We start from the raw sequence: 15,929 nt of genomic DNA on the forward strand, positions 1-15,929 counted from the left end.
TGATACCAAGCCACTAATTAACCCCAAGAAAAAATATATCCCCCCTTGAATTGAAACTTTAAATTGTAATTGTGTGCGTTATAGAAATCTTCCTATGGCCATTCCGAGGTTATAGGTCCCAGAGATTTTGGCCCCTTTGCCAAACATCCCTGATTTAATTTTGCGAGTTGGAGAAGGGTGACGCTCAATAATTACGGTGGTAATAAAAGGCATAATGTATTTTTGCCCATTCAAAATATATAGGTCAGTATGTATCAACCCTGTACAATGAAAAAAAAAACATTTTGGGTGGGGGGGGGGATTACTGATACAAATTTTCTGCCTTGTTTTCAGGCTTTTGTAGAATAGCTGCCGTATTACATTGTACCAAAGAGGATACACACATATATATATATATATATATATATATATATATATATATATATATATATATATATATATATATATATATATATATATATATATATATATATATATATATATATATATATATATATATATATATATATATATATATATAGTTTCTGCTTTCACGCGGCAGGCTTCTATATATGGATTTTCACTGTGACTTGTCTTCTAAACGCAGACTATTTGAGCCTTTTCCTGATGTCATGACGTCCAAATGGACCTTAAATTAGAAGAAGTGTCTTTGTATAATACGTTTATTTTATTTGACCTTTAACTTTTGCCTCAGTTTGTCTTTTGTAAACATGGAAGACATATCGCCGAACCCTTGTTTCTTTTAATTGTTCAGGTGGTGGGACAAAAACTTCTTCTTTCCCCTCGGCTTGTCTTTTGTCATTATGAAAGACATATCGCCGAACCTTTGTTTCTTTTAATTGTTCAGGAGGTGGGACAAAAACTTCTTTTTTTGCATGGGCTTGTCTTCTCATTATGAAAGATATGTCGCCGAACTTTTGTTTCTTTTAATTGTTCCGGTGGTGGGACAAAAACTTATTTTTCTTGCAACGATTTATCTAGTCCAATTTTCTGATTTTCAAAGGTATTGTTGGCATTGATGACCTTATCCATGTTAAAATCCAAAACCTAATAATCATCGCTTTCATTTTCAATTTGTTTGGTTCGTTTTACCTCTGCTTGTCTTTCGTCATTATGAAATACATATCGCCAAACCTTTTTGTTTAAACAGAGGTATGGTAGGCTTTGATGGGCTTATGCATGTCAATATCCCAAACTCAATCAACATCGCTATCATTATTAATTTTGACACGTTTGATTCTCGCTGTTCAGGTTGATTTCCATTGACTCGCTCACATGTTTGGTGTCGCATATCTTCTAACCGCGTGTGTCTGCTTTTCATTTCCATTTTTGACTTGCTCAAATGCTCGGTGTCGCATGTCTTCTAACCTCATGTGTCTTGCTTTTCATTTTTGACATGCCGCCGCTATTCCTCTAACCGTGTGTGTATTTAGTCTTCATTTTTGACTCGCTAACATGTTCGGTGTTGCATGTCTTCTAACAGCGTTTGTCTTTGCTCTTCATTTTCATTTTTGACACGCCGCGGCTTTTCTTCTAACCGCGTGTGTCTTTGCTCTTCATTTTTGACATGCCGCCGCTATTCCTCTAACCGTGTGTGTATTTAGTCTTCATTTTTGACTCGCTAACATGTTCGGTGTTGCATGTCTTCTAACTGTGTGTGTCTTTGCTCTTCATTTTCATTTTTGACACGCCGCGGCTTTTCTTCTAACCGTGTGTGTTTTTGCTCTTCATTTTAATTTTTGACTCCCTCACTTGCTCGGTGTCGCATGTCTTCTAACCGCGTCTATCTTTGCTCTTCATTTCATTTTTGACACGCTCTAGTTGTCTTTTTCCCATATCTTCTAGCCGCCCGTATCTTATCTCTTGATTTTCATTTTTGACACGTGTTTGGATTTTGATAGATTCAGACAATTTAGCAATGGCCTTTGCTTTAGCTGCTCGTATTGGTGTTATCGCAATCGATGGTTCAGGTTGTCGATTTTCACATCTTATCACGTTTGATAGTTCAGGGGTTGGTTCCAAAGAATCATCATTTATAGTAACTGCAACTAAAAATTTTCGTAATGTATATATGAACATTTATTTATACATATATTTATAATGTTGTTGGTTTTATTTTAGAGCGCTATAATTATAGAAATACAATACTCTATTTATACAGCTAAAATGATACACTAAGAGGTAGTTTCTTGAGAGGCGTCTTTATTCTGAACTAGTTTCACAGGATTTCGCAGTCTAATTCGAGTATTTTCAACATCTTCAATTAAGCTCTTTCCAATTAGGGACCTGAAATAATTCCATAGTATTCAAGCCAAACATAATAACAGAGCAAAATTCACTGTATTTCTGTTTCGCAATGATTTCTAATTAACTTTCGTATGATAAAATGAACTTTAGATTTCAAAAGAACATAAAAAAAACGAAAATCCAAAATGTGTGCATTGTCTAGATTGAAAGATTTCAGTTATATAACGTAGATCTCCTTCGTCTAAAAAATTAAATTGCAATGCCTTATCAAAATGCATTGAAGTTTAATTTTTACCAAAATAGGGGAATATACGTCTTTTGTTTTCATCAATCTATTTCTGTCTAATACCCGGGCCACATTACAGTATCACTTTATAATTTCTCGAGTTGAACAATGTTCAGCTTTTAAATATAACACTGGTTACTGACCAATCAAATTTAAGATACAATTTTTTAAAATCGACAAAGATGAAATCTTGGAACATCAGTTTCCTATCTGTAAAACGAATCTGAAAAAAACACGTACGATTTTATCGTTTTTTTTTTCTATCAACAAATGTGAGTGTGGTGTGGCTAAGGCATAAAATGAATGGATAAGGACCCCAGTTTGATGTCAACCGTGAATAGGGATGTATAACGGGAGCATTGAGTGTAGGAGAGGCAAGGTCAGAGCATTAATGTCAGGTTGGGTTGATTTCTACTAATTGGGCCTGACAAACTTAAACCTGGGCCACCGGATTAAGAAAATGTATGTCAAAAATTTCCGTTCCAAATTTTGGCCACAGACCCTGCAGATTATGAAAAATGCGTTGGTTAGCTTAGGAATTTTCAATCGCAACAAGTGAAAATCAGATTAATTTGACATTCGTGAGCTGTAAGTACAAATTCGTGAACAACTGAAACAAACAGTCCGACAGCCGTTGTCTATGGCAGTCCCACAGTCTATGACAGGGATGTCAAACACAATTCTTCAGAAAATGTAGATGGCACTCAGTCAAACAGAGAAAAAAGTACACCGAAAATAGTTGTACTGAAGAATCAGATCCCCTTAGAGTTAAAATTTGAGCAGAATTATTCTTATAGACAATAACCGTCTGGTTTACATCAAAAGTCGCTTTTCTAAAGGTTGTAGTCAATATAGTTTTAGCTTTAAATTGTAAAGTTAGCTCTTCGAAACTTCAAATTTTTGTTCATGGCTTCTCGTTCAAATGCTTACAACGTTTTCTGAGTTTGTACAATTTCGGATCTTATAGCATGATAATTACAATTATATTTTGGAACATTCTTTTTTTCCATTTGAGGACACAATTGAAGCAATCTTGCTCTAAACAATCTTAAATGTCCATCATTTCAAAGAAGATGACTCCTTTTTTGAAAAGGAAATATTATAGTATTTAGGAAAACAAGCAATAATTTATTCAATCGATTCACATTATGAGCTCGTGCGAGTTTTTCCGGAAAGTTCAGCGCTCAATTTCTCTTTGAAAATATAATTTGAGATTCAAATTTTGCCTTTATTCGTTACTAATAGCCCTTTGTTTTATTTTTAGGCACGTGAAATGGATTGGATATCAAAACACTTTCATTTTAGCCATTACGTAAAACTGTCTTCATATGTGGAATCTCTTCGACCCTGGTCCTTCAGTGCCTCCCTAATACCAGTCCTTCTAGGAATTGCAATAGCATACAAAAGTACTGGAGCATTTAGTATCGTAACTCTATTGCTAACAGGTCTTTGTGCTATTTCAGTTCACGGAGCGGGAAACATAGTAAACACATATTTTGACTATATAAAAGGAATTGATAGCAAAAAGAGTGATGACAGAACGTTGGTAGATCAAATACTGTCAATCGATGAAATTGTAGCCCTTGGGGCTTTCCTATATGGGTGCGGCTGCATCGGATTCGTCCTTCTTACAGTTTTATCCCCTGCCAATGTGGTTCATTTGGCTTTAGTGTATTTTGGAGGTCTATCAAGTTCCTTCTTATATACAGGCGGTATAGGACTCAAATACATAGCGCTTGGGGATGTACTCATACTTATCATATTTGGACCCGTGACAGTCTTATTTTCATATTTGGCACAAGTAGGTCAAATAGAGCTTGCCACCATATATTATGCCATACCTTTGGCTTTAAATACTGAAGCAATACTACATAGTAACAACACGAGAGATGTCAAGACTGACTCAAAAGCAGGGATAGTCACTTTGGCTATATTAATTGGTCCCGGTGCTTCAATCCTTCTATTTGCTCTGTTATTATTCATTCCCTATATTATGTTTATGGTTTTGAGTGTGCATACGTGTCGTTGGTTCTTGCTGCCTGTACTTACATTGCCATATGCTTTCAAATTAGAACGCGAGTTCCGTCAAGTGAGCATGCAAGATATACCTCAGAAAACAGCGAAACTAAACTTTATTTTCGGAATTTTGTATGTCTTTGCCATTCTCATGTCTGAAAAGTCTGTACTACCCTTTTTGTGATTAAAATATTTAGTTTGTTCGTATTGGTGCTCATCTCAGTAATGATGGAACTGTGACAAAATTGTTTCCAATTCTGAAACATATTCCGTATAGCAGTCCTCATTCCGACTCTTAGCCAAATGGGGCTGTCGAACTATATCAAGAGACACTAAATGGATCTAAGGTTGTCAAAAAGAGTGTGTCTGCGACATCTCAGGAACGGTTAAAGCAGTTAAAAGACTTTCAAGAATGGATGTGAATATATTTTAAACTGTCAATTTACTTGTCATTAATTCTTTTTAATTATTATTGTGATTTTCTTCTTTTTTTTTGTTGATGTTTGTTGAGTCTTGTGGAACTCTACCTTGAATGCAACCTGTATTTCTGCTACTACCACTATTGAACTAAATCAAGAAATTAAAAAGGGGTCCGCTAAAAAAGAGAAAACTACAAAACAACAGATCAACTACAAATCTTTGTTGTAGAATTTAAAAATTCTCCAAAGAGTTTTGCTGCAAATAAAGATGGGAGCCTACAATCCTCTTATTACACATCTATGTCATCTTTTAGAAATCTGCCAATTTTATCCCACTGAGCAGTGTATTAGCACTTGGAGAACGTATCTCTTTTGTAATGTAAAAACTCCTAGAAATTCCCATGGTAAACGATCAGTATTCTGCAACTGCCAATAGATAACCAAGATATAGAACAACTGTTTATTTTTCAGTTATAGCTCTCTCAAAATTGTAATTGTTAGCAATCTTGCATAGTTTAAGGTTGATTTGTATAAATCTATACATTATGGGTTGGAAATAATTTTTTTTTTTTTTTATATATGCAAATATGCAAGAAAACTGCTCGCTATTATCATTTCCTGAAAAAGTGACTTGTTGATGCAAGGAGAAAAAATATGATATCCATGGAAAATCAAGACTTTGAACATTTGAAAAAATATATATAGCTACTGGTGCCACATATTAGACTGTAAGTATAATTGGTTTGGCAGCTATGATCGATCCCTGGTACCGTACGGTCAAGCGGAGATTAATCCATTGTGTCACTACAGGTCGTAAAAAGCGTTGATTAGTCGGCTAAAACGGTCTAAGATTTAGAAGCTATGTGCATTTTAAATGTGACATTCATTAGTAAGTGAAAAACTGAAATTAAACGAAAACCAAGGTTTGTACAGCAACGAAATTTTTTCTGGTTAACAATAATGATTGAATAGATAAAAAATATTTCCTCAAATGAAAGTAAAGAGCAACATTAACAGAAGTTATTTCATGTACTGGGAAGACTACCCCCTCTTCATCCCCCCGCTCTTTGCGCTAGAGTTTTATAGCGCTATACTGAAAGCATTTATGAGTCCAACAAATGTGTAACCGATCACCTTTTAGAACATTTGAATTGAAAACTATCTCGCTTAAAGCAAAAAAAAATCAGTAAACTCTTTCTTTCTTGAAATATCGTGAAAAATATATTATATTATGTTGTAATTGACCTTGTGCTTGGGAGGTCCGTCTTGAAAGCATTAAGGACAAAAAGCCAAACTTGTTTAAAGAGCACGGGATTGACAAGGGATTTATTCCCCTATGCACGGAATAATTTGTGTTCCTTTTAAATTATAATGTTGCTCATTACTTTCATCGAAAGGAACTTCAGTAGCAATTATATACCACTTCTAGTTCAAGCAGCCGAAACATGGCACCTGAACCAGGAACAAAAGAAAATAATACTCGCTGTCAAAAACTCATGTCTAAGAAAAATCCTGAATATCCACTTTCAGGGGATAACTAATCAATCCAGCCGTTATAAGACGGTCCAGCATCTTGTGAGAGATGCCATAAGAGATCACAGATGGAGATACCATGTCCATGGACAATCTCCGAATATCAATGCAGCACTCCACTGGCTACCGATATACACCACGGAGGAAGGCCCATAAACACCCTGTGACGAACGTACCAGACCGATCTACGACACGTGTACACGTCCTGTGTAGGAGAAAACAATTGGGAATATTAGTGGCTCTTTCTTGAGGCTGTAGGTTTCTCTGAAGGAACAGATGGGTCTAAGATCCAAGGTAATCCAGGGTTAAACCAAATGTGAAGAGGTTTACCGTCCCCTCAAACTTGACTCTTTCAAAATATAAATATTACAGAACAATACTTCAAGAAAAAAAACCTCGTTTTGCTTTTCGAAATAAAGTATAATTGCCCAAAATGAACTTTTTTTCCACAATGAGAGGGAAGCTTTCACCCTTTCAGTACTCATACTGCACTCTTTATACTTAATTAGTTAATTCAGATTATATATATATATATATATATATATATATATATATATATATATACATATATATACATATATACATATATATATATATATATATATATATATATATATATATATATATATATATATATATATATATATATATATATATACATATATGTATATATATATATATATAATCATTTGAATATTGATTTAACTCTTCTGAGATAACTCACATAAAAAAATTCCAAAACAGAAACCTAAAAAATTTTTTGGGCCTTCTGTTCGCCTCCCTCAGTAAGATAATTCATTGGCCAACATTCTAATAGATCATTTGCAACTATAGAGACTATATTTATGTTAAGGAATGAATGAAATGCTCCAAGCCAGTACGGCCTCTGAGACCGGGAGCCTGTAGATACTGTTTTCGTAATTATGTAGGGGTGTCGGTAAAGGGTAGCCTACAAACTAGAATAGGTATAGGCGGTTGTTTTTGGCTAACAGCTGTAGCCTACAACCGTTGGGAAAATCTCGGAATCAGGACATCACCCAATTATAACTGCTACACTTCAGTAGAACTTAATACTACTCCCGGCTACTGCAGCGGTATTTGGTTGGAGCAGGGGTGAACATGGGTGGTTATAACCGAGCGGATAATTCTACTGGGAAACAAAACCCCGTTTTTAAATTTGAAATGGTAGCTTTATGGTATCCTTCAGTACCAAGATCTGAAGATAACCAGCCAAAGTTACTCATATTGAAAACTAACACTCCCCTATCCTAATCAGAAGATAAGGGAGAAAATAAATTTCCGTAATATACAAACAAACCAACAGTGTATTTTCGCAAGCTCGAAAAAATAGAACTACTGGACATTCACACGAACAAAACTACTGTCTCGGCCCACTAGATGGATGTGACCAATAAAATAAACAGCTTTAACTTTAAGAAGTGGTGATTAGAGGAAGGCATAAAACAAATTCAAAAGTTTATCTTTTTCTAAGTCGTACAATCTGGAGAAGCGACGAGTCATACCTTTTCAAGTAACAAAGCAGGAATACGTAATTACTTAAACAACCCATGCAACCTCGTGGGCTTCCGAAGTCGTCATATTAGACAAAACCGACTGAATCAAATAGTATATGATACGATGAAAGAACAAAAATCATAAGAACTTGGACTGCAAGAAATTATTCACTAAAGGAGAAAGCCATTAAAAATGAAGAGAAGAAATACTAAAATATTTAAACCATTTTGATTTATGAAATTCAATTATTTATTTATCCATTCAATTAAATTCATATTAAGTAAATGGCCCGTTCGCTGAACACCGATTAGAAACCAATAGTCATTGTAAAATGTTATTAAATATATACCACGACTTATTGAAACAATGGAAAGCACAAATACTCAATTTTCACTTTGGAATTGGTGCACTGTTCACCTTGCAGTTATTCCGAACATTTAATGAATTATCACCCTTAACCAGCTTCAATTTAGATGTAATTTTTAATCTATAATTTTTAATATATAAAAATTTACTTACTTATTCTCGACTGTTATGGAGTCTATATCTTTAGCTATTCCTTTTCCAGCAATCCACTTTTCCATGCCATTCCAAGCTATCATAATACCATTGTCGGTGCAAAGTTTTGGGGGTGGACAGAACAATTCATAACCGTACTTGTTACAAACTTGTCGAACTGCATCTCGGATAAACTCATTGCAAGCTACTCCACCAGATAAAACCTTGAAAATAGTTTATAAGGAAATAGTTTTGGCTCGTCATTGTCATTCTGCCCACCCCAATAAAACAATCCTTAATACCAAAATCAACAATTACTGGAAGAAATAGGCATTTCCGTATATCATAATTGGTCTCGAAAAAAAAACAATAGATTTCGTCACCAAAAAAGAGATTGTATAGGAATCGCTGTAATTTCCCAAAACACATAACTAGCGTCGTTAAATAAGTATTCACTAAATAGCGCACACGTTGCTGCAATCTCAGAAGAAAGAAAATTCAAAGAAACTCAATGTGATCATAATCAATTTAGTGATAACATAAATCTTATTCTTTTTCATATGATAAACATCGTGAAGTGTCGCTATAATTTTATTTACTTATTCGAGTGCTTGTGGACACAAGAAGTTTTTTTTTCGTCTTGTGAGTACATGAAAAAATCAGAAAATTTTCCGACGGGTTACCTGGCCACCAGCAGTTGTTCATGTGAGAAGCACACATTCTCGGAAAATAGTCCATACGAGTGCAGCGATTTTCCTTGTGCCTTGTTGATGTTCATCGTAAAAGCGAGTCGCACCAGGCAGTGAATATTTGAAATAAAGTGCCCTAACTTTTATCCCGAATTTCCCATTCGAGAGTTATAGTTCCAATGACATTTCTCGTCTCTTTTAACCGAGAGTCTTGTTGAAAAGTCGTGATTAGTTGACGTTTCGGTATAAAAAAAAAAAAAAAAAAAAAATGGATAATAGATTATTTCGTCTTGATTCTTCACAGTAAAGATAAACCTATACGTTGTCACTTCGTCTGGTATTCCGCTTTGAATGCTGAATTGAAGGCAATGACACAGTGTTCTATACATGCTAATATAGCATGTGCACTATACCACTGATGATTTTTTTGTAATTCCACGAGATATATCGGAAAAATCTTTCGAACTGATTCGCCTTCAGTTGATGTCATCTTACAAAGATATGTTGACAATATGACACATCGTATAGATCTTTCGGTTGTCATCTTGCTCTTTCTAATATCGAGAAATTGGTTTTCAAAACGTTCATCAGATGCATCATGCATCATTGTAACCGTGCATCATGTAACTGAACATGCCTATTGGTTTTAGGGTAAATTTTTTGACAGATCGCCATCAATTTTATGATTTGATACATACAATACGTTCGTCGGCCGGCGTAGATTGTGTTATAACTAGCAGAATTTGTCAAAATGAACCAAACAATAAACGACAGCTCTACTGAAGGACTGTTTGTTTTCCTTACATCTTGCAAAGTATGATCAAGCACTTCCAATACTCTTTTCTAATCCATTGAGCATTAGTCCAGTTTGATGAAGTACCCATTTTCGTAAGATTTTGTCCAATATAGAATTTTCGGTAATACTGTATGTTGACGTCCCGGTTTTAGTTTATATTTTTCGAATATCTATAGCATATTTTGAGCCTCATCTCTCTTAAAATTATTACTATTACTGTTTTTAGCGTATCGGTATTTCCTAGGCAGAGACTACCTTCTTTTAAAATTCCAGCTCGATTTAAGAAAAAAATTACGACACCTCCTCGTCCCCCCACTCTGTGCCCCTCACCAACCTTACACCCAAACGTAAGTTCAAAGCTTCCATATCACAAAACCACATCCCCGAAAGATTTGAGTCGAGCAGCCCCGATGCTGATGCTGAGATATAACGCTTTTAAACATAAATTGTTCTAACCGGTGTCAAAGGTAGATATTGCGTCCGTGTTTCTTAGTGTGTGGAGGTAATGCACCTTTGTGGCCTAAGCCTCGACTCATTTTAGTGAGTCTGAACTTAATATTAATATACTCAGCGTATTCTGTAGGATATATTTTCCGAAAAATTAGTATTATTGGCTTATTAGTTTTTTTTTTAGTTTACGTTTTTCAGAGTTTATCGCCGATTTTGGGCACCGTTCCCTTCATTATTTGTTTCATTTTTTTTTTCATGTATAGACATCTTCTTGGTGGAGGAACCCTTATATTAAAATTTCAGTTCGGTCGGAAACAAAAAACTGCCAAGCCTTAAAACTCTTGTCCCCGGCTCCTCTCCCAACAAAGATGCAAATTAGAAGTTCCCATAACCCAAGAAACATATTCTTGGAAGATTCAAGACGATCAGTCCAGTAACTACAACCCTCCTCCCAAACCAAAAAAAGTTTTTAATGTTATTTAGCGGAAAGTTAAAGGAAATGATGAGATAAATGTTGAACTAAACCAAAGGTCAATATGTGCATCTTGGTTATCAAAAGGGCGCATCTGCAATATCTTAGGAACGGCTAAGGGTATTAATTAGAAACCTGCAGGGTTACTACTATTACCACTGCGACTGCAACTTCGAATACTTGCGACTGCTACTGTGACTACTTCGGACTGCGACTGCTTACTTGTAACTGTGACTAAAACTATTTGCGATAGCGATTACTTGTAACTACAAATACTACTGCGATAACGAATGCAAATACTACTGCTACTTCTACTAGTACATCTAACTCTATTTAAACGAAATCTAAGGGGCAAAGTGCATCCTGCTTGGGGATGCCATAGATACAATATCTCAGGAACGGAATAGAGCATTAGCTAAGTATTATGATGGAACTTCAAGGGCATGTTGTTGGGGATGTAAAACTATATCAAAAGACACTACATGCATCTAAGGTTGTCAAAAATGGTGTGTCTTCGACATCTCAGGAACGGTTAAAGGAGTTAAAAGACTTTCAGGAATGGATGTCAATATATTTTTAACTGTCAATTTACTTGTTATCAATTCTTTTTAATTATTATGGTGATTTTCTTCTTTATTTTGTTGATGTTTGTTGAGTTTTGTGAAACTCCATCCTTGAATGCAACATGTATTTCTGCTACTACCTCTACTGCTACTACCACTATTGAACTAAGTCAAAAGAGTTTAAATACATCAAAGTTATCTAAAAAGCTTATCTGCAATGTAGAGGGGAGGTTAAACTAAACGAAAAGACTATGTACGACCTGGTGATCAAAAGGGAGTACCAGCAATATCTCAGAACGTGATAAGGGCATTAGGTGTAAATTTAAAAGAATGCTGCGAAGGAAGGGGGTTGAATTAAATCAAAAGATATTATGTGCATTCATATTGTTAAAATAGTGTGTGCAATATTTCCGGGACGGTAAAGCATGAAGTCAAAATTGTCCGGGAAAGTTGAGAGCGATGTCGAAATAAATCTAGACTATTTGCATCTAGGTTGTCAATAGGGCATACGTGCAGAACAGCTAGGATATTAAGTTTTGTTGATCTCAATCAAAAGACATAATTGTCAAAACGAAATTTTTTCTACACCACACTTACCAAACGCTTACGTAAAAGTTACAAATAAAAGAGTTTGAAGAGTAAGAAATAAAGGGTGTTGAGTGATGCCTCTGATATATATTCATTATCTTATTCCTTTTTCATTCATAAGTAATATTTTGAATCAAAATGTTAGTACATAAACCGTTTCAAACCTTGACTTCAAATATAAAGAAATTTATTGAATAATTATACGGGACACAATCTAAGGCAACGCTCACACCATCTTATACAACTTAAAAATTCAAATTGGTCCGATATTTCAAATCTTAAGCCAAAAAACATAAAAAAAACGGAGAAATATTCATTATATTAATCAATGACAATACTTTGACAATCAAAAACAAACAGAAATTAATTTTTTTTTACATTCCGAAAAAGAAACCATATTAAAACATGAGACGAGCAGAAGTCAAGTCCTATAATGACCCAAACTTAAAACGATCAGAAATTGCTATCAAAGAAAAGCCTATTTCGTAATTTGCTCTTTACTGAAAACAAAGTATATATCTTAAATATTTTTTTTCTTATTGATAATACTGAAAAAAAAATCGCTGTTAAATAAAATCTTGAATCTTAAATTGCTGAGATTTCCAGGAATTAACTTCATTATATACTAAACATTGAGTTTATTGTCATTAGATCTTTCTACTCATCTTGATTTTTAAAGGGATTTTTTTTCGTCGATATTCTGAAAATTAAAGCACACTGTTCAAATACATACAGGTTTCGATAGAACACAAATGACGCAATTGTCTTTAAAAGGTGTACGATTGGGAGGGGGGGGGGCAGTAGCCAAACTCTTGTTTGCAGTAATTTTGTTCGTCTTAAGTTTGCTTTGAGCAATCATTTTAACTTTTAGTTATTTTCGGATTTGTTAATTCATCTATATCAGTATCTGTTATCTTTGTCGATATGATTATTTATTTTAATTTATGTTTGTTCCGGGCTTTATTTATTCTTTGATAGTATTTTCTAGTCATTTCAAGTATGAATCATTAAAGGGCTTTATTTCTGCTGATCTTATATTTAAATATGGTTCTTTACTTTTCTTTGAAAAATTTCGCTTTCGGAATATTTTAAAAAACATTCAAAAAAATTACTTTCTGTTTGTTTTTGATTACCAAATGGAGTAAACAACCGGATTCTTCTCTACGGAAATCCTCAGAGAATACCCAGCTCTTGAACCAAGATGAGTTTGGCGTAAAAATAAATCATCTTACAGAAGTAATTGAATGAAGTTTAAAGGTTTACGCTCCCTGTAAAACATGCGATTTTACGACAAGGCTACTGCTGCAACTCGTACTTAAAGAACAATATTGCTGGATTAATTAGTTACCGAGCCAGGATGATGATATTACATAGTGGGAAAGATCTAAGCTTAATAAAAACTAGGAAAAATTTCCTTTATCATATGTTTAAAAATTTCCTGTTTATGTATTTCACATATTTTTACATACTTAAAAAAAAAAAAAAAAAAAAAAAAAAAAAAAAAAAAAAAAAAAAAAAAAAAAAATACAAAGCGAATTTCAAAAGGTAATTCAGTAGATGGATAAAGCTGGATCACAAATATGGGGTGCGAAGAAATCTATCAAACGGCTAGAAAATTTGGTTAGAAACTTAGAAAATAAAATGTCCAAAACATGCTCCAGAGAAAATAGACCTTAAAGGTTGAACCAGTGACATCTTTCGAATTAAATTGCTCACCATGGACTTCGGTCGTTCTGGGATGAAACCTTTAGCTTCTGCATAAATAAGGGCACGCTCTAATCTTCTAATCATGTGCCTAGCAACTGCATATTGAAAACTTGCACAGAAGTTGGCAACTGTCGGTATAATCTCATCTGCGACAATACCTACAATTAAAGGAGTTAATTAAACATAAAATTTTTGTAAATACGAAATTTAAACATGAGAGTGATAATGATTATTAAATTAAACTGACAATCAATTAAATGAAAATTTAGTTAGTATTTCCAAAGAATAAACATCACATTTTTTCTTTTTTTAAATTAAGAGAAATATGGAGAACTATTTCTATATTTCCTAAATCTAAATTACCCCTAATACTTACTATAGCAATAGCAATTCGCTATGAAAAAGCAAATTAATGGTATTTGGACCAACAACTTCACAGGCGTCCTAGCATTGGAAGAAGATAGTGTTCAGAGAAAATGATGTCTATTCAAGAGTTCAGAGAAATAATGTCTATGGCTGAAAACTGTTTCAGTCAAACCAATATAAACTTTTCATGACCTTTTTCCTTCTGAATTCTATACATGCCAATACTAATTTGCACTTTTCTTTTATAGTAGTAGTAGCAGTTATAATAATTTGTTTTCAAAAACGAGCAACAAAATCAATCAAAGCACACCAAAAGCTTGCGAGGGTGTGCTGCTAAAAAATAAACACCCAAAAAACAACATATATATGCTGCAAGGAGTTGGAGGGTGAAACCGTGTACCGAAAACATACTTACATAAATATCTACCATAAAATATAACTACATAATATCATGATCCCGAAGCAAAAATACCTATATAATTAATAATAATCACAAACAATTCAAGAAATATTTTCTTTTTGGCCAGTTCATTTATTATCATTTTTAATTCCATCAATCCCAATCTGTTTCGAAGGAAATACTTACCAAGTAACCCCACACGTAACTCACGTTTAAGTTGACTAATGCCTAAATCCTTAATACTTGGGCTAACATTATTCTAAAGCTTGGCCCCTCTGTACATAATCGAAGCCAATCTGTTGACTTTTTTCTTATTTTTACTTTACCATTTTCACATTGGTACACTTCCGCATCTCTTCACCCCCCCCCCCCCCCAAAAAAAAATCACCACAAATGAAACCAGTTTATATAGCAAATAACCTTATGGAACCTAATTCTAATTGAGTCAACATCAGTTTGTATAGCAAAAAAACTTATGAAACCTAAGGTTAATTAATGCTAATTTAATGAAAATTGCCACGATAGATTAAAAAAAAAAACATTATCAAATGGATGTGGCTATTTAAATTCTTTTGGTTAGAAAAGGGGTAGTTTTTTCGGCTTTGATATTGAATATCACAGCATTTTTTTTTGGAAACCGTTTTTTCTTATAAAAACAGTGACTTTTATAAAGCAAGTAATGTATTTGGAATCCAAATTATATAAAGTAAAAAACATCAATTGCTCGGCAACGAGGGAATCCAAAAGAAGTACTGGCATAAATAAACGGGTATAGAACTGCCCTATGAAGTGATCGAGCAATAATAAGACTGAACTGAAAATTGATAGATAGCTTTGAATTTTTTCTAAAAAATCAGCATGATTTCCGAGTCTCTAGTTTGTTGTAGTCTATCATTATATAAAACATACCTCTACAACTAACAGTTGACAAATATTATTACAAGTAAATTTGCAGAATTTTGAAAGAGAGGCAAAATACCCCCAAAAATGAAGATGATATTGATGAAAATTATACCCTTAAACTCAGAATATCTGAATACCTTTGAAGAGTTATTGAGAATACATCGTGCTGGAGCAAAGTTGCTATTTCTGATGTTTTATGGTGTACAATTAAAATTTTGTAGCGATTGAACCAAATCGCTGTTGATTGGAAATTCTGGGACGTTAAATACATTTAGAAATACAACATGCCACAGGAAAAAGGGAATTATGGAAACCCCAAAAATGCTGCGAGTATTATGAAGAAGTAAAATACCAGTCCAATCACTATTTTTAGACTGAATATCACACAAAACAATGCCATTTGCTAGTTAGGCTTCTGTTAAATCTAAAATAATTGTTAGAATTTTGCAATGTTGCAGTTGTATTTCTAAAAGTATTTACC

General features: G+C 33.9%; 2 protein-coding genes across 8 annotated transcripts in view; one reads left to right on the forward strand and one right to left on the reverse strand.

Annotated features, from left to right (window-relative positions):
- The window catches only part of heix (UbiA prenyltransferase domain-containing heix), a 32,754-nt gene extending 27,504 nt beyond the window's left edge, over positions 1–5,250 (forward strand). For all 6 annotated transcript variants that reach the window (XM_089090791.1, XM_089090792.1, XM_089090790.1 and 3 more), the window contains exon 2: positions 3,798–5,250. In XM_089090791.1, coding sequence (XP_088946917.1) covers positions 3,807–4,733 — 927 coding nt within the window. In that variant the 5' untranslated portion in view covers positions 3,798–3,806 and the 3' untranslated portion in view covers positions 4,734–5,250. The remainder of the gene's footprint in view (positions 1–3,797) is intronic.
- The window catches only part of LOC148951298 (tRNA N6-adenosine threonylcarbamoyltransferase, mitochondrial-like), a 120,604-nt gene continuing 106,745 nt past the window's right edge, over positions 2,071–15,929 (reverse strand). For both annotated transcript variants that reach the window (XM_089090795.1, XM_089090794.1), the window contains 3 exons: positions 13,789–13,937; positions 8,536–8,738; positions 2,071–2,286 (listed from right to left, as the gene is read on the reverse strand). In XM_089090795.1, coding sequence (XP_088946921.1) covers positions 2,175–2,286; positions 8,536–8,738; positions 13,789–13,937 — 464 coding nt within the window. In that variant the 3' untranslated portion in view covers positions 2,071–2,174. The remainder of the gene's footprint in view (positions 2,287–8,535; positions 8,739–13,788; positions 13,938–15,929) is intronic.

The sequence above is a fragment of the Artemia sp. Qi Xiang Cuo genome, chromosome 6 (assembly GCF_049724085.1).
Source record: "Artemia sp. Qi Xiang Cuo chromosome 6, ASM4972408v1, whole genome shotgun sequence".
Lineage (NCBI taxonomy): Eukaryota > Metazoa > Arthropoda > Branchiopoda > Anostraca > Artemiidae > Artemia > Artemia sp. Qi Xiang Cuo.